We start from the raw sequence: 24,330 nt of genomic DNA, 5'->3' as shown, positions 1-24,330 counted from the left end.
GTGACATACCTCAGAAAAGCTTTCTCAGGGTAAACTGATAACCTCAACTTTCAGTTCCAAAAACTGAGGTACTTTTTGTTTTACATTATGTACTGTAAGTAGCCATAACAACATATTATCTAAACATTCTCTAAAAAAAAAAAAAACGGAAGTGCTAACATAATCTTGTGCCAAGTTTGATGTTCTGAAGTAGGAGTATCTGATTATGTTCAGCTAAAAGGAGTTCCCTAAAATCATTCTCTGTTCTCAAATATGGGTACTTCTGCCAGCATTTATAGGAACTATGAAAAAATTCCTCCAGTGTAAAAATCTCTGTTACGTACATGTTTTTTCTCATTGCCTTTATTTGTAATCTGCATATAATTTATGCTTCAAATCATAGTTTTTATTACTGTAATTCAGCTTGGAATTCAGAGTTTAAAAACAAATATGAATAAGAAGAATAGCAAAATACCAGAACCAAAAACTGTTAAAGGGGTCATCGGATGCCACATGCACTTTTTTACAAGTTGTTTGAACTGAAATGTGTGTTGGCAGTGTGTGTACACAACAAACCTATAATGATAAAAAAATCACCCACCGGTTTTTATTTTTATTTTTTTTTATCTCCTCAAATGCACTCACAGAAATATTTCACCCAAAATGTAAGATTTATGTAACTTTATTACATGACAAATTCCCATTTATATTTTTTTCATAAATTTAACACAAATCTACCAAATAAACTTTATACGATTTATTTTCATTAGGATAATAAAACCTATTTATTTTAAATGCATAATCCTCAGGGTTTATGTAATTAGTTTATGTAAAGTGTAATTATTCTTAATTAATAATAAAAAGTTTATTTATTTAAAATACATAAAGTTTATTGTATAAATTGCATAATAATTAAGAGAACTAAATCAGGATAATTAATAAAGTTAAATAACATTTATGTGAATCATGTTTAATGTATGCTTATATACTAAACCAAATTAAACAATGCATCACATTTATGCAATTGTTTCCCCATCTTATAAAAAAATAGAATTAGACAAACACAAAAACAACTCTATTAGGTTATTTGTGAACTTACCCACTGTGCAAAGTTACGTCCAGTGGACGTCTTTTTATGTCTTTGCAGACGTTGAAAAGACGTCCACTGAGGAGACAGAATGAAAGTTTTTATGACGTCTTTTTTTGACGTCTTCTGTACGTCTGATTTAGACGTTCACAGAACCTCCTTACAAGGTTAAAAACTAGTTCAAAAGTGGTCAGTGGAAATATTTCAACATCATTTAAGGTTCATTTAGACATCATTTATACTGTTTCTGGACCAAATCAACAGTCTCAGGATGCATTAGATTTAGACTCATGTTATTTCAATGTAATTTCCAGACACTGTGTTTGTCCTAAAATCAAGAAAATAAAATAATCTTCATGAAATAATGGAATAACTGATGATTGAGACATTAAATCTCTGAAGATCTCAGCAGAGGAGGATCAATTTACATCATTTACATCAACATCATTTGACGTCACCATTGTGGTGGACAGTGTTTGGTTTAGTTGGGATCTTGGTCCTCATTCTTCTTGTGTTAGCTTGTCTTTGGCTGTTATAACTGTGTGTTTGTGAAACACTGTTGTTGTAGCAAAGTAAGACAAGTTTAAGAGCGCTCAGGTGTTATCAGCTCTTTGTTGGTGATGATAAAGTCATCACATTACAAGTCTCTGAGGTCATGAAATAAGTGTTGTTTTGTTTGTATATATCTCCTAAACCTTTTGACTCTGCAGTACAGGCGCCAAGAGCAAAATACTTATTTTGAAGTTGGACAAAATGCATGTGTTTGAAATATTTTGAGCAAAAGCGTCATGTAGTCACACACAGACATCAAGATTTAGCATATGCATCACAACAATGGTGACAATCAAAACGGCTTCATAGCACAAACTCATCCTTATTTTCCAGACCTTTTGAAATTTTAATTGTCACCATTGATGTGATGCATATCCACAATCTTGATGTCTGTGTGTGACTACATGATGTGTTTCTTAAAAATAAGTACATTCTTTATTTCTACAAAGTGTCTGTCCATGAAAATAAATACAGAGTTGCAATAAAACATTAATAACTTATTGTGCTATAGATTATTCAACATTAAAAGAAAGATGTTAGCACTTGAGCTCACTGCTCTCTGCCACAATAAGAGTGTTTTATAACACACAGTTATAACAGCCAGAGACAAGCTAACACAAGAAGTATGAGGACCAAGATCCCAACTAAACCAAACACTGTCCACCACAATGGTGACGTCAAATGATGTTGATGTAAATGATGTAAATTGATCCTCCTCTGCTGAGATCTTCAGAGATTTAATGTCTCAATCATCAGTTATTTCATTATTTCATGAAGATTATTTTATTTTCTTGATTTTAGGACAAACACAGTGTCTGGAAATTACATTGAAATAACACGAGTCTAAATCTAATGCATCCTGAGAGTGTTGATTTGGTCCAGAAACAGTATAAATGATGCCTAAATGAACCTTAAATGATGTTGAAATATTTCCACTGACCACTTTTGAACTAGTTTTTAACCTTGTAAGGAGGTTCTGTGAACGTCTAAATCAGACGTACAGAAGACGTCAAAAAAAGACGTCATAAAAACTTTCATTCTGGCTCCTCAGTGGACGTCTTTTCAACGTCTGCAAAGACATAAAAAGACGTCCACTGGACGTAACTTTGCACAGTGGGTAAGTTCACAAATAACCTAATAGAGTTGTTTTTATGTTTGTCTAATTCTATTTTTTTTTATAAGATGGGGAAACAATTGCATAAATGTGATGCATTGTTTAATTTGGTTTAGTATATAAGCATACATTAAACATGATTCACATAAATGTTATTTAACTTTAATTATCCTGATTTAGTTCTCTTAATTATTATGCAATTTATACAATAAACTTTATGTATTTTAAATAAATAAACTTTTTATTATTAATTAAGAATAATTACACTTTACATAAACTAATTACATAAACCTGAGGATTATGCATTTAAAATAAATAGGTTTTATTATCCTAATGAAAATAAATCGTATAAAGTTTATTTGGTAGATTTGTGTTAAAATTATGAAAAAAATATAAATGGGAATTTGTCATGTAATAAAGTTACATAAATCTTACATTTTGGGTGAAATATTTCTGTGAGTGTGTTTTCCCCAGTCTCAGATGCCTGTCTGTGTGACATCATTAAACATGCCCCTCCCACAATAGTTTGATTGACGGTAGCATTTCAGCACAGACTGCACTGGTGTCTTATCTTACACCTGCCCTGAGTGACTGTCATCAGTCCACCATTGTTTCACCACCGGAGCAGATGAACTGTAGACAAGAATGACTCCTAAGCGATCGAGTTGTTGTAAACGATTTAAGTTATTGTTTGTTTCTTTTTGGGTGTAGAGTGAAAATTTTATATCATCAAAGTGTTTTGTTTTCAGAATGATGAAAACTGAGAACTATAGCTGCCCAAAATAGAGAAAGAATGTGCCTGGACCAATAAATTTGGGCTAAGCCCAGAATGTTTACAATGTCTGGCTCCGCCCCTGATCTGACTTGGCTCTCAACATCTCTTATTTACTAAATCCTCAGAGGAACATCAATTTACCCTTAAAGACCTCGAACATTTTTGGGACACCTGACACGCTTGCACTTTTCTTAGTTTTTTAAGACCTATTGTAGAAGTCAGAATCAAGTGTCATATATATTTATAAACAGGATAATTTGATTTAAAAGTTCAAATTTTCCTTTTGTTTTCTCTATGAATGAATAATTTCCATAATTAAAAAATAAACGCAAGCAACAATTGGGTGTTTTTTTTTCTACTGTGTTCTCAAACAGAAACTCCTGAAGTTAATTTTACTTTAAAAAGTATCTGGGTGTTCCACACTTCCAAATAAAATGTTGTATAGCATTCCCCAAGCAAGTTCTTGCCATTTATTACAATATTCATATAAGCACTTTTTAGTTGAAAAACAGGCCTATTTAGTTACAATATAGATGTGTCCAAAAAAAAGAAGCTTTTTGGGAGTAAAGAAAATGGCATCAGTGTTATATAATAACAAAGCAGTAAACAAGACTTTTTTCAGATAAATATAGTTTCAGTCGGAGTATGAACAACAGCAAACGTACAGGTATTTAGTGAAAACAATTGGACAAATTGTATTCAGAGTGATTTAGGAATAGTGGCCTGACTTTTAGCGCTATTTTTGCTTTTCTCCTGTAGATTAATTTGTTTGTGTGTGAGAGTGAGGCAAACCACAACCATAGTTCATGTTTATATATATATATATATATATATATATATATATATATATATATATATGTATGTATGTATGTATGTATGTATATATATATATATATATATATATATATATATATATATATATATATATATATATGTATGTATGTATATATATATACAGTACAGACCATACGTTTGGAAACATTACTATTTTTAATATTTGAAATTTGAAAGAAGTTTCTTCTGCTCATCAAGCCTGCATTTATTTGATCAAAAATACAGAAAAAACAGTAATATTGTTGAATATTATTACAAATTAAAATAATAGTTTTCTATTTGAATATACTTTAAAAAAATAATTTATTCCTGTGATTTATTTATTTTTTTTTTAAATTTTATTCATCAAAATCCTAAAAAAGTATCACATGTTCTGAAAAAATATTAAGCAGCAGAACTGTTTCTAATAAAGCCTTATTCATATTGAAAAGAGAAGTATCTTTGTGCTTACAAGTTAATGTCTTAAACTGCCGATCTTGTTACTGTGCTAATTGATAGTTTTCACTATACTTTGGATATCAATATCCAGCGCAGATTTGATGTTAAACGGCTCGTTCAGTGAATCGCAGGGCGTCTCAGTGATCAGCTGTGAAACAGTGATTCTGTCCAAATTCCCTTTAAAATCTTAAATGATTCCCTTTGAGCTAAATTGACCTGTTTCCCTTACATATATGTATTTGGGTATGAATTATTAAAGTTTACGTAATCTCACTAATTCAATTCAGGTTCAGTGAGTCAGGATAATTTGATGTGCATGCTTATTCTTAAGCAGCCCTTAACAGTAGTAAGCCCAAACAGTAGTAAGGATATTGATAAAATAGTTCATGGGACATCAGTGGTTCAAACATTAGCAGCACCACATGGTATTGGAGGCAGAGAGTGATTTTGGGGGAGAATAATTGTTGAATAAAGTTGTTATTTTTGTTTTCTTTGTGCACAAAAGGTACTCTCCTAGCTTCGTAAAATTACTGTTGAACCATTGATGTTTTAACAATGTTCTTACTACGTTCCTGGACTTGAGAAAAAGTAGGTGCATTGCTGTTTATGCACGGTCAGAAAGCTCTCGGATTTCATCAAACATCCCTTAATCTGTGCTCTGAAGATGAATAAAGGTCTTACAGGTTTGGAATGACATTTGAGTGAGTAACTAATGAAAACATTTTCGTTTTTAGGTGAACTATCCCTTTAAGTGAAAGGTCAGTGGTGTGTCATTTATTTATAAATGATTCTTTTGGGGCATTTGGCTGCTCTGCTGTAAGTTTCTTTTTATACCACAATTTACTGATCAAAGATAGAGCTGTGACAAAGGTGAACACTCGATGGTACACTGTAGGGCCACTTTTGCACCACAGGAACCATTTCATAGTACCAGAACTAATTGTGGAACTACCTAGGTTTTGGTGTTTTCGCACCGCTGGACCTGCTTACGATTTCAGTACCGGACTGCCTTTTTCGAGAACCAAGTTAGCTCCTACTCTGGAGCAGGGTCTAACCAGCACAACTGGTACTACCTGTGACGTAAGTAGACATTGATTGGTCAAGGCCCTCACCCACCATGCTTTAAAAAACAGGTGTAAACATACTGTAAACATTGTGTCAATTTATTTCGTAAGTATGGAGAATAGCTGGATGGATGCTGAAGTGCAGGCACTTGTAGCAAATGTAGCACTGCCAGTTATCACTGGAGAATCTTAGTCCCCCTTTCCGTTCTTTTAAATGCTTTATGTATACATCGACATTCCATGTCCATTATTGTGAAACCCATGAGACACAACTGCGATCACAGCATCCTCCATCCTCCTGTTGTTAACATTGTTCTTCTTTGTTTTTGTTGTTGAATGCCATGCACAAATGACGTCGCTGTCAACCAGCTTATGTCACTTCCTAGTACTCACTGCCAGTGCGAATGCAACCCTAGTAGAGGGAAACTCTACTATTTGTCCCAGTACTTTACTGTACATTTAGTTCTGGGACTAAAGTGGTGTTAAAGGCCCTTATGCAGTGGTATGCACACTTCCCTCTAAGGCTGGCCACACATTTTTTCTCCAGTTTCACTGACAAGGCTTAAACCTAGTCCCCGAATAAAATGTAAGTCTTAGCTGTTTCAGCTGAAAGAAACTTGCCCTGACTGATCTTAAAATATATCAGTGCCTTTGTTTTTTCTCAAGATGCACACCATTATGTTTTTTGTTTCGAAGCATGTCTATAAATAAAATATTTTAATGTCCTAATTGAACTATGGCCTAATCCTTGCTACTTCTACGTCCTGTTTGTGAAACCAGGCCTAGAAGTTGTACCCTCGTATTCACAGACAAGGCATAAGCTAAAGTCGTCCCCTTGGAATTATAAGGTTCTATCTGCATTCCGAGTAGTTTTGAGATATTGAGCTTCAAAGTTTTTGTGTTCCATCCGACTGTGTAGATAGAACCTTTCTGTTTTTTAAATAAAAAGTCCCATAATGTACACTACATAAAAAAAAAAATCTATCACATAATGTAAATACGTTTACACAGAATAAGAATGTGTGAAAAACTCAATTTTGACAAAAATGTCAGATAGAACCTTATAATTCCAAGGGGACGAAGTGTAATTCTAAATTTCAACTGAAAAACAAAAAACAAAACTTGCACTGACTGATCTTTAAAAATACCAGTGCCTTTGTTTTGTCTCAAGATGTCAACAAGGATGTTGATCCAGGACATGTGGTACTTGGTGAAATCATGCTCACCCATTATTAACATTAGCTGCTTAGAGCATCAAAGTGCCTAAAAAAGTAGTAGAACAAAAGGACATATTTTTCAGAACAACAGCAAAATTGCAATTCTAATATTTATTACCATCTTAATTTCTTTGCTTTCAAATGTTAAATCATCAAGCTTTTATTCTGGTAGAAAGCCAAAGGAGACCATGAAGTTTCTATTTTGTTGACGTCAGATTTCTGTCATCTATTGCGATTTCAAATCATTTTAAAAGTGACTCAAACCAAGTGCACTTGAGTTTTTGTGACACAGTATGTACTGGTTCATGAGCTGCTCATGTATAAATGAACTCAGTGCCGCGCTTCAATCTAAACATGCAGAAAAAAATAACATATTACAACTGATGGCCACGGCTTCATATTGTGTTCTTACAATGATGCATTCATAAAGTTACCAGTCAACTTTTTACTTGCATATGGCACAGATATTTCTTGGTCATACAGGGCAAAAATAAAAGTCTGAATTTTTTTGCTGTTTAAAGTGATCTCACAGCTGGATTCAGTGTGAAGAAGTTTGATCATCTTCTAGTGACAACCCCTGCATACACCACTTCATCCTCTTTAACATTCTGTAAAAAAAAAAAATCACAAAAATAATAATAATGATGATTATACTTTTGAAACATGAAAAATTAATCAGATTAGGTTTGAGGTCATATATATATATATATATATATATATATATATATATATATATATATATATGTAACAGTGATCAAGCCCAGCTTCCTTGGAAACAGCATCAAATATTTTGATATGGTGTCGATACAAATAACTTAGACATGCAAATATTTTCATTATAATTATATTACAGTGGGCATTAATGACAAAAATTACAGAACTAAAGCATTAAGAGATGGCCAGAACCCAAGTACTTAATATAATCCCATAAATTCAAATAATACTGATTTCAAATGTCGTGAAAAATATGATCTGATTTGTGTTTTTGTTTAAATGCAGCATTTTAATAAAGTTGGGTTGACTTTGATTTGTGTTGATTATGTTTAGAGAACCCGTTTTTTGTTGTTGTTTTTCAGTGTTTTTCAGTTGTTTCACAAAGTTCAGGGCTCTGAGGTTGCTTATTAAAAATGCTGGACAGTGATGTCATCAGCTGACAAAGGAAGTACTTCATCATTGGCTCATCTTCAGCACTATGGAAATATAAGCTAATGTTCATTAAATGGACCTGTTGATTGGTTATTCTTTAGTTGTCATGGTGCAATTAGTGACTTGAATATTATCCACAATATACGTTAGTGTTTCTTAAATAATGGTCCTATGATTTTCACATAACATAACATAAATTATCAATTAATTAATTAATTCAACAATTTCTGTGCATTTCTTTTGTAGAATGTTGTTTCAGCGTAAGTGATCTCTTCTGGAAGTGTCTCAGCTGTTTAAACCAAAATGGCAGATTAATTTAAATACTAAAACTCAGTCTTATCTAGGTTTTATGTAGTTTTTTTATAACACATAATTAGTATCCTACATTAGTTTTTGTTCCATAAACTGTTTTCACTTGGATATACATCACAATAGATAAGGAATATAATATTGCAATTTTTATTATAACAATGACCATATTTTGTATAAATAAATTATTCAGTAATCAGCCACAGTCAAAAAGATAATTGATAAATATTTCAGGAAGTTTGTGTGTGTGTGTGTGTGTGTGTGTGCTGCAGTTCTACACTACATAAATTTCAAAGATGACATTCTTGTTTAAAGCTGTTAAAGTGTTAATGCACAGAAATATGTTTAATGCTCACTTGTTTGTTATGATATTAATTTGAATTAATGTAGACATTTGTAGCTGTTTCACTTACACAAGTCCTGTGACTTTATCATTAAAAAGAAAGTTTTTTTGGAGAAATATAGAAATGTGTTTTGTGTGAGTGAGACAAGTAAAGAGACATAAAAAGTATTATTTGTAATAACACTTGTTTGTAGCACTTGCCTTCTTGATGAGATTTCTTGTGTTTGCTGCAGATGCAGAAGATCCCGACTGCAACTACAATCAACAGAGATCCAGCAACAGCAGAAACCAGCACTATCCAAAACACTGAATCTGGAGGATATGAAGGAGACTGTTCTGTAACAGCTAAGAGAATAGAGAGAGAATAATGTAAGTGGTTGTGTCAGTCTGATCTATAAAAAAAAGAGAGACAACAGGTCAGTAAATGATCACTAATGTCAGCGCTGCTGTACCTGAACATGGCTGACAGAGTTGAGTGATGTTCAGATGTTCAGTCTGGTTAGTGAATGAATTGTTGATTACACAGCTGTAGCTGTTTTTCTCCTGATATTCCACCTCCAGAGGTAGAGAGAGACTGATGCTGAGATCAGACACACTGATGCTGGACAATAAACTGTTTCCTTTGTACCAGGAGAGAGTCACATGACCCACATTCACCACTGAACACAACAATGAACAATTCTGCTGTGAAGATGATGATGATGATGAACAGTTTGATGAGTTACTAATGTCAGGAACAGGCAGACGAGCTGAAAAAGAAGCATCAGATTTCACTTTTGATGTTTAAAAGATACTCTGTTTGAGATTCTAACATGATTAATAAGATGTTATTATAAATAATAAGATAAAAAGAAAAACATTAACCCATTTGTGCCTAAAATTTCTGAATGGTTTCATGCATATATTCATGTTAATAGTTTACTATGTGAACATTTTCTGCATTTATTTGACCCAGGTTTTAGTTTTTCCTGAAAATTCTATTTGAATGTGCATATTTGCATATACAGTACAAATATGTTGTATGCACCACTTCAATGTCAAATTTGAATAGGAGGAGAGCTTTTTTCATCTAACTCAAAATAACTGCTTTCAACAGATCAATCTTTATACATAAACAAATTTATTATGCATAAAAGTCGAAAAACATTTAATGCAAACCCCCAAAAATTTGCATCTAGCTTATAATCACTTGAATATGATAACACAACAAATCCATTTGTCTTAAAGTGGTGGAACTGTAACACCACACCAGCAGAGGGGGCCTTTGCCTGAGCTCTGACTGGTTCCACGCCCTTTGCTGCTTCTGTGATCACTTCCTGTTTGGCAGTGATTTAAGCATGGCCAGGCCAAACAGGCCCATGTGAAGTATTGCCAGTTCAGCTGCCTTACCAAACGTGTATGATTTATCGCCTGTTTCACTAGATATTGTCTTTTGGATTTCCCTCATGCCTGTTTGCCTGTTTTGTGATTTTGGCTCCTTTTTTTGTGATTTTGGGAAAATGCCTTGTTGATGCTAGAGGTCAGAGGAAAATGGGCTGACTGATTCAAGCTGATAGAAGAGCAACTTTGATTGAAATAACCACTTGTTACAATCGAGGTATGCAGCAAAGCATTTGTGAAGCCACAACACGCACAACCTTGAGGCGGATGGGCTACAACAGCAGAAGACCCCACCTTGTACCACTCATCTCCACTTCAAATATGAAAAAGAGGCTACAATTTGCACGAGCTCACCAAAATTGGACAGTTGAAGACTGGAAAAATGTTGCCTGGTCTGATGAGTCTCGATTTCTGTTGAGACATTCCGATGGTAGAGTCAGAATTTAAAACAGAATGATAACATGGATCCATCATGTCTTGTTACCACTGTGCATGCTGCTGGTGGTGGTGTAATGGTGTGGGGGATGTTTTCTTGGCACACTTTAGGCCCCTTATTGCCAATTGGGCATTGTTTAAATGCCACGGCCTACCTCAGCATTGCTTCTGACCATGTCCATCCCTTTATGACCACCATGTACCCATCCTCTGATGGCTACTTCCAGCATGTCACAAAGCTCGAATCATTTCAAATTGGTATCTTGAACATGACAATGAGTTCACTGTACTAAAATGGCCCCCACAGTCACCAGATCTCAACCCAATAGAGCATCTTTGGGATGTGGTGGAATGGGAGCTTCGTGCCCTGGATGTGCATCCCACAAATCTCCATCAACTGCAAGATGCTATCCTATCAATATGGGCCAACAGTTCTAAAGAATGCTTTCAGCACCTTGTTGAATCAATGCCACGTAGAACTAAGGCAGTTCTGAAGGCGAAAGGGGGTCAAACACAGTATTAGTATGGTGTTCCTAATAATTATTTGGAGGACTACATCAACCTGGCTCTGCAGTTGAGTGGCTCAGCCATCAGGGTGGGGGTGCCTACCCCGGAGGTTCCCTACAAGGTGGCGGGGCTCGCTTCAGGCCTTCATGAAGTCCCCGAGGTGGCGGTGTTCGCTTCAGGCCTTCATGAAGTCCCCGAGGTGGCGGTGTCTGCTCACGATTCCCCCGAGGTGGCGGTGTCCACTCACAGGTCCCTCGAGGCGGCGTCCGCTCACAGTTCCCCAGAGATGGCATCCGCTCACAGTCCCCCCCACCCCGCTCACAGTTCCCCTGAGGCTGCGGCGGTGTCCGCTCAAAGCTCCCTTGAGGTGGCGGCTGCAGCGTCCGCTCACAGTCCCCCCGAGGTGGTGGCATCAGCTGACAGTTCCCCCGAGGCTTTACACTGTGTTCTGTTCTGTACAGCTCCGTCACTATATTCTTTTTATTGACTATTTTTTTTCTTACAAATTTTTTTTATACACTATCGTTTCCATTTTTTTAACGTGTGAATATATCCTTTATCGTATTTTTCAACAAAAACAATCAGAGAGCCTCATTATCACTAGTTTTATTTTGATCTCCTGGGACCGCTATTAGCTTATAGCCCCTTAACATCAGCAGTGTGGTTGCTGCTAACCGCGCTTGCATTGCTAATACTCTATTCACACATATTATCATTGCTTTACTCACTCTTACTTGCTTTAATGACGGATGAATGTCTACCTTTGATTGCAGGTGAGGACACCGAATGCAGCTCGAGCTGGAGGCAGTGGAGAAACAGATTCACGACCTTGAGGTGAGGCAGGCCCAGCTAAGAGAGCGGTGATCCGTGCTGGAATCCTCGTGGGCTGACACTCACAAGTCTGGGGTAAGTATACAGTGCGCTGCTAACAGTCCCACCACGTCTACTCTTGGTGCGTCCACAGCGGAGGACGCGAGCCAGAACCGCTTCACTCCCCTCCGTGAGACGGGACGTGACACTGTGATCATCGGAGACTCCATCGTCTGACATGTCCGTGCTACGTTAGCCGAAGGTAAAGTGCACACTCATTGTTTCCCTGGTGCTCGTGTTCTCGATGTTTCTGCGCAGACACCCCCGATCCTGAAGGCCGACGAGAGCCCCAGAGCCGTCGTGCTTCACACCGGGGTTAACGACACTACGCTGCGGCAGACGGAGATGCTAAAGAGGGACTTCAGGACCCTGATCGAGACGGTTCGCAGCACGACGCCCTCGGCGATGATCATCGTGTCAGGACCACTGCCCATGTATCAACGAGGATACGAAAGGTTCAGTAGAGTTGTTGCTTTAAATGAATGGTTGTTGTCATGGTGTAAAGAACAGAAACTGCTATTTGTTAATAATTGGAATCTTTTCTGGGAGCATCCTAGGCTTTTTCGTGCTGATGGCCTGCACCCCAGCAGAGTCGGAGCAGAGCTGCTCTCTGACAACATCTCCAAGACACTTCGCGCCATGTGACTAGTAAGCCAATTCTCAAATAACTATTATGATGACTTTTGTTCCACCCGCTTAAATTATAAAGTACTTGCACTGTACAATCTATTAAGACTGACATTTTTAGAGATCTACTGAACCACATCCAACATGTCAAGAGCTTACTCTCCTGCTTCCTGCATAACCAGCTATATCAAGGCAGAGAAATGCAAGTTTCATTTCAAGCAAATGTCCTTCCTTGGGTACAGTATCAGTCATCAAAGTGTCAAGTTGGATGACTCCAAGGTCAGAGCAGTCACAGACTGGCCTAAACCCACTGCAGTAAAATAACTTCAGAGATTTTTTCAGCTTGGCAAACTTCAACAGATGCTTCATTCATAACTACAGTCTGATTGCACCCCCTAATGTCACTGCTAAAAGGCAAACCATCAAAACTCAAATGGACTGAAGAGCAGTAAGGCTGATGCTTTATCCAGACATCACGTTCCTTCAACAGACAATGTCACCCCTGAATCTATTCTTCCACCATCTGTTATCATTGCTCCAGTAACCTGGGACATTATGGAGGAGATTCACTGAGCCTATCAGCAAGAACCACCACCAGCAAACTGTCCCCCAAATAAAAACTTTCAAGATTTATGTCTCAGAGTCCTACAATGGTTTCATATCTCTCATATGAGCTCAGGACATCCTGGAATTTCTCACACTCTCCGTCTATTACAGAACTTCTTCTGGAGGCCATCAATTACCAGAGATGTGGTAATCTATGTCAAGACATGCCAAACTTGCACTTAATCCAAGACCCCCAAGGAACTACCTTCTGGTCTCCTCCAACCATTAACGATTCCTCAGCATCCTTGGCACTTATCCATAGACTTTGTCACAGACCTGCTAGGATTTTGTTTCTGACACAGGAACCCAATTTACCTCTCAGGTTTGGAGAGTCTTCTGCAAGCAATTAAAAAAGTAAAAAAAAAAAGTTACGTGACATACAGCCAAGTATGGCAACCCATACTCAGAATCTGTGCTCTGCATTTAACCCATCCAAAGTGCACACACACAGCATTGAACACACACAAACCATGAACACACACCCAGAGCAGTGGGCCATTTATGCTGCAGTGCCCAGGAGCAGTTGGGGTTTCAGTGCCTTGCTCAAGGGCACTTCAGTCGTGGTATTGCTGGCCAAAGACTCGAACCCACAAACCTAGGGTTAGGAGTCAAACTCTATAACCACTAGACCACGACTTCTCCACAAAGTTGTCAAAGACATCAATGTAAGCCTCACATCAGGATACCATTCACAGTCAAATGGCCAAGTGGAAAGGTTGAACCAGGAGATTGGCAGGTATCTCAGAATTTATTTTAGTCGTGAATAGAACAGGTGGGTAGAATTCCTTCCATGGGCTGAGTATACTCAAAACTGTAATGTTAATAATTTTATAATGCCACACCAGCAGAGGGAGCCCTCACCTGATCGCTGACTGGTACCACTCCCTAGGCTACTTCTGTGATCACTTCACTTCCACAGCCATTTAAGCATGGCTAGGCCAAACAGGCCTTTGGGAAATATTGCCAGTTCCACTACCTTCCATAGCATTTTCATTGACTTGTTTTCATTGCTACATCTATGATTTATCACCTGTTTCTCCGGATTTTGTCTTTTGGGTTTCCCTCGTGCTTGACTGATTGTGTTGATTTTTTACTTCTTTACCAGTGATCTGATTCCTGCCCCATATCTTGGTTTGTTGAACTGTTTGCTCATTAAACTTCTGCAAGTCGATTCTAACACAGCCTCGGCCTTACCCTTATTACAGAAAACATAGTGCAGTACATTAAGTTGCCCCAACAGGGAATTGTGTGTCAAAAAGTTAAATTTAAATAAATTAAATGAAGATACTATTACATCTATATAATAAAAAGATATACCTGAAAGAAAATTATGTATTCAACTGTTTGATTACAAACATTCTACAAAATCTTGTGCTCAACAGAAGAAAGTATCTCATAGGTTTGCAACTTGAAGATGAAACAATGATGACACATTTACCTTTTTTGGGTGAATTTTCTCTTAGTTTTAGTATAAGTAGACTACAAAGACTACTGCAGTTTTATAAATTACAAACATATTTGCATACTATACTATGTAAATATGCAAAATATCACGTTTTATGAATGGGCAAATATTAATTCGGTCAAATGGAACAATCCCTGACAAAAGTCCTTGATATTGCTATAATTAATTATATTATTGTTAAAATATATGCTTAATTAAATAATTATCATGTTTAGGCTACACCCATGATTGTTTATTTATTTACTTATTGAGCATGCAGGTATTTTTAATCTTAGAGGTGTGTTAGTGAAATGAAAATAAAGAAATAAAAATAAATAGAACAAAGAAAATATATCTATATAATAAAAATGCATACCTGAAAAAAATATATTTGTTTAGGCCCATAGTATTCAATGGCTGACTGTAGTAGGTGATTTTGTATAATAATCTAAATGTACACTCATTATTTGTCTGAATTTATAATCAACATTATAAAGCTATTAGTCATAAAAAATAAGGGTCCTTGACCCAACAAGAATGAAACACATACAAACTGGAAAAAGGGGCCTCAGTATTTTGCCCCTTACAAGACATAATGTCCTAAAAGAAAGAAAACGATAATCTACAGCAACTAATCCCATGTGTTAGCTATTTATCTTTCAGTTCTTCCTTCTGTGTGACTGACTGAAGTTAGTAAACTGCTGCTGTCACTTAAAAACTGGAAACTCCCACCCCCCCATGGCAAAAAAAAAGAAGAAACAGAAGTGGGGCTGTAGAGCGTGGAAAGATTACTCTCTCACTTCCTTCTTTTGACATATTTATTCCATATTAAATTAAGGGAATTTACTGAGAATTTGGTTGAATAAAGCACGAGCTGTCATGCTTTGGCTAGTGGCTGCACATCAGCTGCCTGACACAGTTGCAAAGCCGATGATGATTGGCTGGGTGGGCGGTGCCATATTTGTAAAGACTTTATCCACGTCTGCCTCAAGCAACTCAAATCTTATGAACCACCTCACATCAACACATGCTAACATGTTACTGTACTGAATATTTAATGCTGTGTTCACACCAGACGCGACTTGTATGGAATTACATTTGTTTCAATAATAATGAACAAAACTTAATAAAACTGAATGTAACCTTTTCAGAAACTATCAAAAATATGCCATTACAAAAGAAGAAAAACACAATGAAAATGAAAAAAATGAACTCAGTCACACAAATTTAACAGGCTCTTCAAATATGCTTCATTCTTTGATAATGTTTTTCAAAGATTCGTTTTCGCTAATTGTGGATTCTGAATTCATGACTTGGAGTTCATTGCCACAGATTTCGCTTACGTTTCCCAGTTTTTCGTTTGGTGTTTTGACACAAAGCTCTCGTGGGGGCGGGGTTAACAGTGATCTACTCTGATTGTATAGTGAGCTTTTGATGGACAGGTGCTCTGTGACCGGGAAATACAGACGCCACTCAGTGGCGCAGATATTGGAAAGCTCTCGCGGTGATTAAATATGGTCTCTACTGCAAAATTTTTTCTTCACAGACAAAGTGAAAGACATTTATTTTAAGTTCATACACAGGCTGTACCCTGTAAAGAAGTTTTATACAAAGATTTAAATCTGACATTGATCTTACATGCTCTTTTTGTTCGAGTTCTGAAGAAACTGTACACTTATTTCGGTCATGTCACTACACTCAGAAACTTTGGGATGATATTGGTGTGTAAGATTTTGCCAGGCTTCTCAGTACTACATATGAAAAACATTATATTTGGGTATTATGACTCTGACCCCACAAATGAAAATAACAGTTATTAATTTAAAAAAAATCACTGTAAAAAAAAAAACGTAGATTCTACGGTAAAACGCTGGCAGCTGGGGTAAAACATTTTTTTCTTTTACGGTTGGCAGCCATTGTCATTGTTGTTTCTACGGTTAAATCTGGTGCTTGAGTCAATGATTTACTGTAAAATAAAAAGTATTAACTTTAGGAAAAAACAATTTTTTGGTTTAACAGTTTTATACCGTAAAAAATAGTTACACTGTTGTAGGTTTAACGGTTTTACTTTATATTTACAGTTTAATACCATAATTTAATTGATATAATATTTATATTCGAACTTATTGAAGCACTGAAATCTATTTTGTACCTTCGTATTACACTGGTAACCACCAAAAGCAGGTGGTGATGAGAGAGTCACGTGGTGAAACAAAGCCCATCACAAGCAGCTTTTAAATAATAAGATATATAGAAGTTGCATGGTGTCATTCACACAAGCACTAAACACCATCATGGTGAGACTCATTAAACTGAAATATGCAATAAACATTAATTTAACAACATTTTATGTAACATACAAACCTAATAAACATAACAGATGAGAAAAAATTAAGGAGAAACATAGTTATTTCAAAGAAAAAACATCAAATGCAAACAAAATTTGAAATGCAACGCAGAGAATTCTGGGAACGTAAGTTTACGGTTTTTCCCTGTAAAGTTTACAGGAAATTACCGTTAACCAGTAAACAGGTTTGTACTGTAGCATTTTCACAGTTTTTTATCGTTAAAATCACAGTCATTTTTTACAGTGTAAACAAATTTCACATTCACAAATGCAAATTCTCCAACTGTAAACCCGTCTTCTCTGTTTTCCTAAAAGAAATGGAAAATTTTTGAATGTAATCTCAGTGTCTAATAAGAAAGCTATAAGGACTGTTAGATTTGCTCTGCCTTTGATCTCCTTGTTTAATTTTGTTTAGATTTTGGCCCTCTTTTTATTCTTTTTTTTTGTGGTGAATATTATATGATGTATGTTTATACCTTTGTATGTTTTTTTCTCTGCATAAATAAAAATAGAAAAAGAAAAAAAAGCTCTCGCGTTTATTTGTATGCAATACGTCGTGCCTTGTGTTACTAAATATATAAATAATATTTGACCTTCGATCGTCTCAGTAAAGATGAGCTTTCATGAGACAGAGACACGGAGCGGCATCATCTTCCTCCTCCACTTGTTCTTCAAGACAGCTTGATGTAAGCTTGTGTTACTGAAGTAACCAATAACATCGATACAAGTTTTTCATGTTACAGTGTGCTACAGTTTGTTGCGGGTTATTATTGTCATTCAGTAACACAAGCTTACTTCAGGCTGCCTTGAAGAACAAGAACTCATCTTTACAGACTGAGACAATCGAAGGTCAAATATTATTTACATATTTAGTAATACAAATCACAATCACGAGAGCTTTCCAATTTGCGTGCCACTGAGTGGCGTCTGTACTTCCCGGTCAGAGAGCACCTGTCCATCAAAAGCTCACTATCCAATCAGAGTAGATCACTGTTAACCCCGCCCACACGAGAGGTTTGTGTCAAAACTCCAAACGAAAAACTGCGAAACGTAAGCGAAATCTGTGGCAATAAATTCAAAATCCTTGATTAGCGAAAACAAATCTTTGAAAACATTATCAAAGAATGAAGCATATTTGAAGAGCCTGTTAAATTTGTGCGACTGAGTAAATTGTTTTCATTTTCATTGTGTTTTTCTTCTTTTGTAATGGCATATTTTTTATAGTTTCTGAAAAAGTTATGTTCAGTTTTATAAAGTTTCGTTCAGTGTTATTGAAACAAATGTAATTCCACAGACTTGCGTGAATAAATCGCGCTATTCATGCGTAGTTGGACGCTTGAACATTTTGAGTTCATACGGTTCATTCGCGCGTGAAATTAACTTCACAACAGATGCAAATTCGCGTCATGGGGGGGGGGGGCTTCTACCAGTTGAGTTCACGCAGCATTTTCAACCACCATTTTTATTCAGATAATTTTCTAAATATTACTGTTATCGTGTCATGAAATGTATTTTTAAAAGTATTTCATGCGAGAACATATAGTTGTATTAAACTCAATTATGCGATTTTCGGAGGTTGTCTATTCACGTCTTTGCATTGAATTAACATTGAAATCACTCGCGCCAGACACTCTATCCGCGTCTGGTGTGAACGCACCATAAGAGTTGGATAGTGTTCTGTTTATTGTGCTGTAACTTTAGGCCTAATATACAGTTACAGAGATTTGCACTAATGACCAGGTTTCCCTTTGTTTATTTTTACCCAAGTTTAAATTTGTTTGTCTTAATTTTGTACTTGAATTCTATTTTCAATATTTATTTTTATATGTTTTTATTTCTATGCATATCATATGGCAGGCTGCAATCTACTGAGTTCAAATAAATATAGCATTTTCTAAATACTTAGTGTTTTTATTCTTCAATCAGTTAATATAAACATCTTATATATTAAAGATGTTATAGGAAGTAATAGCGTTATAGAACATAAAAAAATAACATCACAGTTACTTTGCTGAGTAACTACTTTTACAATGTTGTAGCCGAGTTACTAACTCAATTACATTTTGGGAGAAGTAATTTGTAACTGTAACTAATTTCTTTTTTCAAGTAAGATGACTAACACTGGTTAAATGGTTAAGTTATGTTTTAGGTGGGATATTATCAAAGAAAATCCTTTGAAAATCCGGTAACACTTTAGAATAATGGTCCATTAGTTAATGATACACTGTAAAAAATTGCTGTAGTTTCTACAGCAAATTTTTACAGAATTTGACTGTATAAACATTTTACAAGATGCAGCTGTAATTCGCAATGCATTATGGGTCAAATAAGGTTTTACAGTTGTTAACAGTATATTTCCACATCAACTGTATTTCATTTACAAGAAGCAGGAGTTGTCACTGTAGTTCCTGCTTTTTACACTAACTTACTGTAGTGTGGCATTATGGGATTGCGCGCGCATCATTCAAATCTGAAATCCAGCCGATTGGAGCAGCGTGAGAACAATTAAAGATTACAGGCTTTATTCATAATTCCTGGTAAATTCACTTAATTATACTTGAGAAATATATCCTTTTTATATTTATTTGAGTATATACTTATAATGTATAAGCGACATCATGTCACAATAGCCTCCTATCCTGACATTTAGACAAGTGGCCTTGGTAACTTCTGTGCAGTAAACTGGGAATTGCTATCATAGCATAGTTACACAGCAAAATCTCCAGTGTTAATTTAACACTCTGAGTGTGGACACATATAAACACTGAAGCAGTGTTAAAAGTAACACTGAAGCAGAGTTGAAGTTAATGAGATAATTAAGAAGTTAATTGAGTTATGATTGACCATTATTGAAGACACCTGATGTTAACAAGCAGAATCACCAAACTAGAAAATCACAATTTGTGTGTCACCATTATAGTGGTCAGTGTTTGCTTTAGTTCGGATCATGGCTTGTAACTTATTAATTTTCAGATTTGTGTGTCAAGCCAAGAGCAAAAATCATCAGGTGGTGATAATTATGTTTTAATGTAATTGTTGCTTGACCTTAATCACTGAACTCATTTACAGGCTCTTCTCTAATTATCGCTCATTATTGTTTGTAACAGCTTTGATTCCACAACAAAAGATTTTTTTTTCTTTTTATTGAAGAGTTTTAATTTTAGGCACACACAGATAACAAAAATCAGCGTATGAATCTCAACAATGGTGACAAACAGAATATTCAGATAATCAGATCTACTCTGAACATCACAAAACCAGTTACTAAAAAAGCTCATAATTTATTAATGCCGCAATGCATGATGGGAGCCATGGATGAGTTTTTATTGGCTACAACATGCTTTTTTGATGGTCACCGTTGTTGTGATGCTCACGCTGATTCTTGATGTCTGTGTGTCTAAACTAAAGAACTCTTTCTTTATGTAGAACTAACTTTTAAAAACATGTCATATTATGCTGGATTACTTTTTTATCCACCTAATTTATGTACACAGTAAAGAAACCCGAACTCAGCCATTCAGGTAACTCCATGACAATTAGTCCAAACCACAATCAAGTCCATAAGATCACCTTTGCTCTGGTCTGTATGTTACAACTCAGTTACCACAGCCACACACAATCTAAAGTTAATAACTGAAGGGTCAAGATCCCAACTAAAGCAAACACTGACCACTATAATGGTGACACACAAATTGTGATTTTCTCGTTTGGTGTCATCAGGTGTCTTCAATAATGGTCAATCATAACTCAATTAACTTCTTAATTATCTCATTAACTTCAACTCTGCTTCAGTGTTACTTTTAACACTGCTTCAGTGTTTATATGTGTCCACACTCAGAGTGTTAAATTTTCGATTTTTGGAAGTTACATTTTCTTATTGAGATGATTTAAAGTAGTGTTTACCTAACTTTTATCATAAAGCCCAATGCGAACGATTGTCATAGTAACTACTATCTGTCGAAATAACTGACGAACAGCAAAATATGTGAAATTTCATTTGTTTATATGTGTTCAACTGTCCCATATTGATGTGACACCTTACTATAATAAGTGAAAGACATCTTTATATCCCCGACTGGACAAGTTAGCCTGATTAAAAAAAAAAACACAGAAAAAAAGACAGAGGAAGCATCGAAACGCGAGACTGATTCTGATTGTATTAATATTTCATTCAACATCAAAACAAGCTTAACGGCACACATAAACTCCCGGTTTTCATCCAGAATATCTTAAATTGTTTTCCAAAGACGAATGAAGCTTTTATGGGTTTGGAACGACATGGAGGTAAGTGATTAAAGGCAAGATTTTCATTTTGGGGTGGAGTAACCTTTTAAGTACTGGTAAATGCTGATTGTATTGTATAAGTGGCATTTTGACATTTATTTTATTGAGCTAGTTTCATTTGATACATAACTTTATCCTGATGCTTTTGCAAGTTTTTATGTGCAGATGTTTTCTTGGAATCACAACACTCACTGGATACAAGACGGACACATAGAGGCAAAACAAGTGGAAAAGTCTCAGAGAAGAGGGACAACCCTCATGTGTTGCTCATCTCAGAAAGTTGATGGACTTTCAATATATATTTATTAAATTGTCTTTTGCAGGAATATTCTTAATTTAATGGAACATAAGCTCAAACAACAGAATTTGTGATTTAATTTTGATTTCAGCATTTTATTTTAATCCTTTTCTTTAAAACATTTATTTTACCAAAACTATACAAATTCTGTTGATTGACCTTAATTTTTATAGAAAGTTAATGTTCTACTCTGAGTATGGCTTATTTTAACATGTATTTGTAGTTATTTGTGATGCAATGTTATTTTTATGATAAGATTTAAACTGTTGAAAGACTGACATTTTTATTTTACCAGTAAAAGCCTTGCAATGTCTTTCTGCCAGTTTTAATAAATACTTATTTGCAACATCATTGACTTTATTCATTTTTATTCATTTGTAAATGTATTAAGATAGAGCTCATGATAATGCATTTATATACATATTTCATAGTTTACTGTTAAAATTATTCTTTAAAGCAGTTTCATTGTTAAATTATTACAACATCATATTGTATTTAGGGGTATTTACAGGAGTTTATTGGCAACTTTAGTTGCCAGTTAAATACTGTAATATAATGAAATTACAAATAAATGCTGTAAAATATTTTTACAGGACTTTATTGGCAACTTTTTTGCCAGGTAAATACTGTACTTTAGTGAAATTACAAAATATTGCTGTAAAATAAACTACAAGTTAAATTCAATGTTACTGTAAAAAATACTACAAACTACTGTATTTCACATACACTGTGCTTTGGACACAAACTTTCAATAATAAAAAAAAAGTTATTTAACCTGTGTTATGGTCTTGTATTTATTTAGACTATCTGAATAATATAAAGTTGTGGCCTAGTGGTTAGAGAGTTTGACTCCTAACCTTAGGGTTGCCGGCAATAACATGACTGAGGTGTCCTTGAGCAAGGCACTGAACCACCAACTTTTTTTCATTGTACAGCAATTAACTGTAATTTGCTTTGCAGTTATTTCCTGTAATCCATTTTACAGCAATTAACATCATTTTTACAGGATTTTATTGGCAACTTTTTTGCCAGTAAAATCCTGTAAATTCTACAGTACATTTTTTACAGTGTATTCAACTGCATTAGTTAACATGATCTAAGCAAGAATAATCCTTCTACAGCATTTATTAATCTTAGTTGATGTTCATTTCAACATTTACTAATGCATTATGCAAATCAAAAGTTGTGCTTGTTATCATTAGTTAATGCAATGTGAATTAGCATGAACTAACGATGGATAACTGTATTTTCATTAACTAACATTAACAAAGATGAATAAATACAGTAATGTATTGTTAATTAACTAATGGACCATTTATTCTAATTAACTAACATTAACAAAGGTTAATAAATACAGTAATACATTTATTGTTCATTAACTAAATGACCATTATTCTAATGTGTTACTGAAAATCCTTTATTTGGTTGGTTAAACATGGGTAGCATCTAGGAAAATACTTATGAAAGTAAAATGACAAATATACACTGTGGCAACTAGTTGCTGGTGGGCTTAAATGGGTTAAATGGCTTGGAAAATGAAAATCTGAATTAAATGTGTATCTCAGATATATTTAGGATGCATATACTTTAAATCTTTAACAAATAAAATTAATCAATATTTAACTCACCATAGACAGTGAGATTGAATCTCTTTCTCACACTGTTGCTCTGTAGTTGATAGAGTCCGGTGTGTTCAGTTCTGGTGTTTGAGATGATCAGAGATCCAGTTTGATGATCAAGCTTCAGTCTGTCTCTGAATCTCTTATCAAGAACATCATCATATACAGTGACGCTGCTGGCCATTACATTGATTTTAGCTATTAAAGTGTTTTCAGATCCAAACCTCCACAGAATCAGATCATCATCCATTATTTCAGTAAAACCGGAGTCTATAGTGACTGAATCTCCCTCCAGCACTGACTTCACTGCATCTAAATCAGCAAACACACCTGAAGGACAAAGTTTTTCACAAATTAAAAGTTAAATAATTTGATGGTGGTGGCTTAACTAAAAGATAGTTTTTACTATTTAAAAGTCAAATTAAAAACAAACAGGAGAGCAGCACAGACAATGAAATGAGCAATAAATTAACAGACAGACAAAAATAAGAAAACGGGAATACTGGAGAGACAGAAAAACACAATCTAGAAAGCTGAGCTCCACGAAACAACAAAATAGATAAAGAACTAAAAATTCATAAAAAAACTATTCTAACTTACCGACTAGATTCCACAAACACAAGTGGATCAAAACAACAACATGAACCATTTTCTTTAAGATTACAACACTGGTCATTTCTGCATTTCTGATAATGGACTGCTTCGACATGAACTAGTGTGCATTTAAATCCAGCCCTAAATGGGAATTAACCACTCTTCTGCTCTCTTCTGCACTCAAGCTGTGAGCATATATATTACAGCCACAGTATATTCACTGAAACATTATATTATATTATATTATATTATATTATATTATATTATATTATATTATATTATATTATATTATATTATATTATATTATATTATATTATATTATGTGTGTCTTCTGTTTCAGGTTTTTGTATTATAACAAATATGTGAAATCACTGCCAACTTGGCTGACCTGACTTGGTAAAATGAAACCAGAGCATGGATTCCAATAGTAAATAAATAAATAATAATAAATTACTCATCAT

At 35.0% G+C, this 24,330-nt stretch overlaps 1 protein-coding gene across 1 annotated transcript in view; it reads right to left on the bottom strand.

Annotated features, from left to right (window-relative positions):
• The window catches only part of LOC132159326 (uncharacterized), a 77,873-nt gene extending 53,890 nt beyond the window's left edge, over nucleotides 1-23,983 (bottom strand). The window contains exon 1 of the mRNA XM_059568840.1: nucleotides 23,876-23,983. Coding sequence (XP_059424823.1) covers nucleotides 23,876-23,951 — 76 coding nt within the window. The 5' untranslated portion in view covers nucleotides 23,952-23,983. The remainder of the gene's footprint in view (nucleotides 1-23,875) is intronic.
• Nucleotides 23,984-24,330: the final 347 nt, after the last annotated feature.

This window comes from Carassius carassius, chromosome 16 (genome assembly GCF_963082965.1).
Source record: "Carassius carassius chromosome 16, fCarCar2.1, whole genome shotgun sequence".
Classification (NCBI taxonomy): domain Eukaryota; kingdom Metazoa; phylum Chordata; class Actinopteri; order Cypriniformes; family Cyprinidae; genus Carassius; species Carassius carassius.
This window is presented reverse-complemented; position numbering and strand designations above follow the sequence as displayed.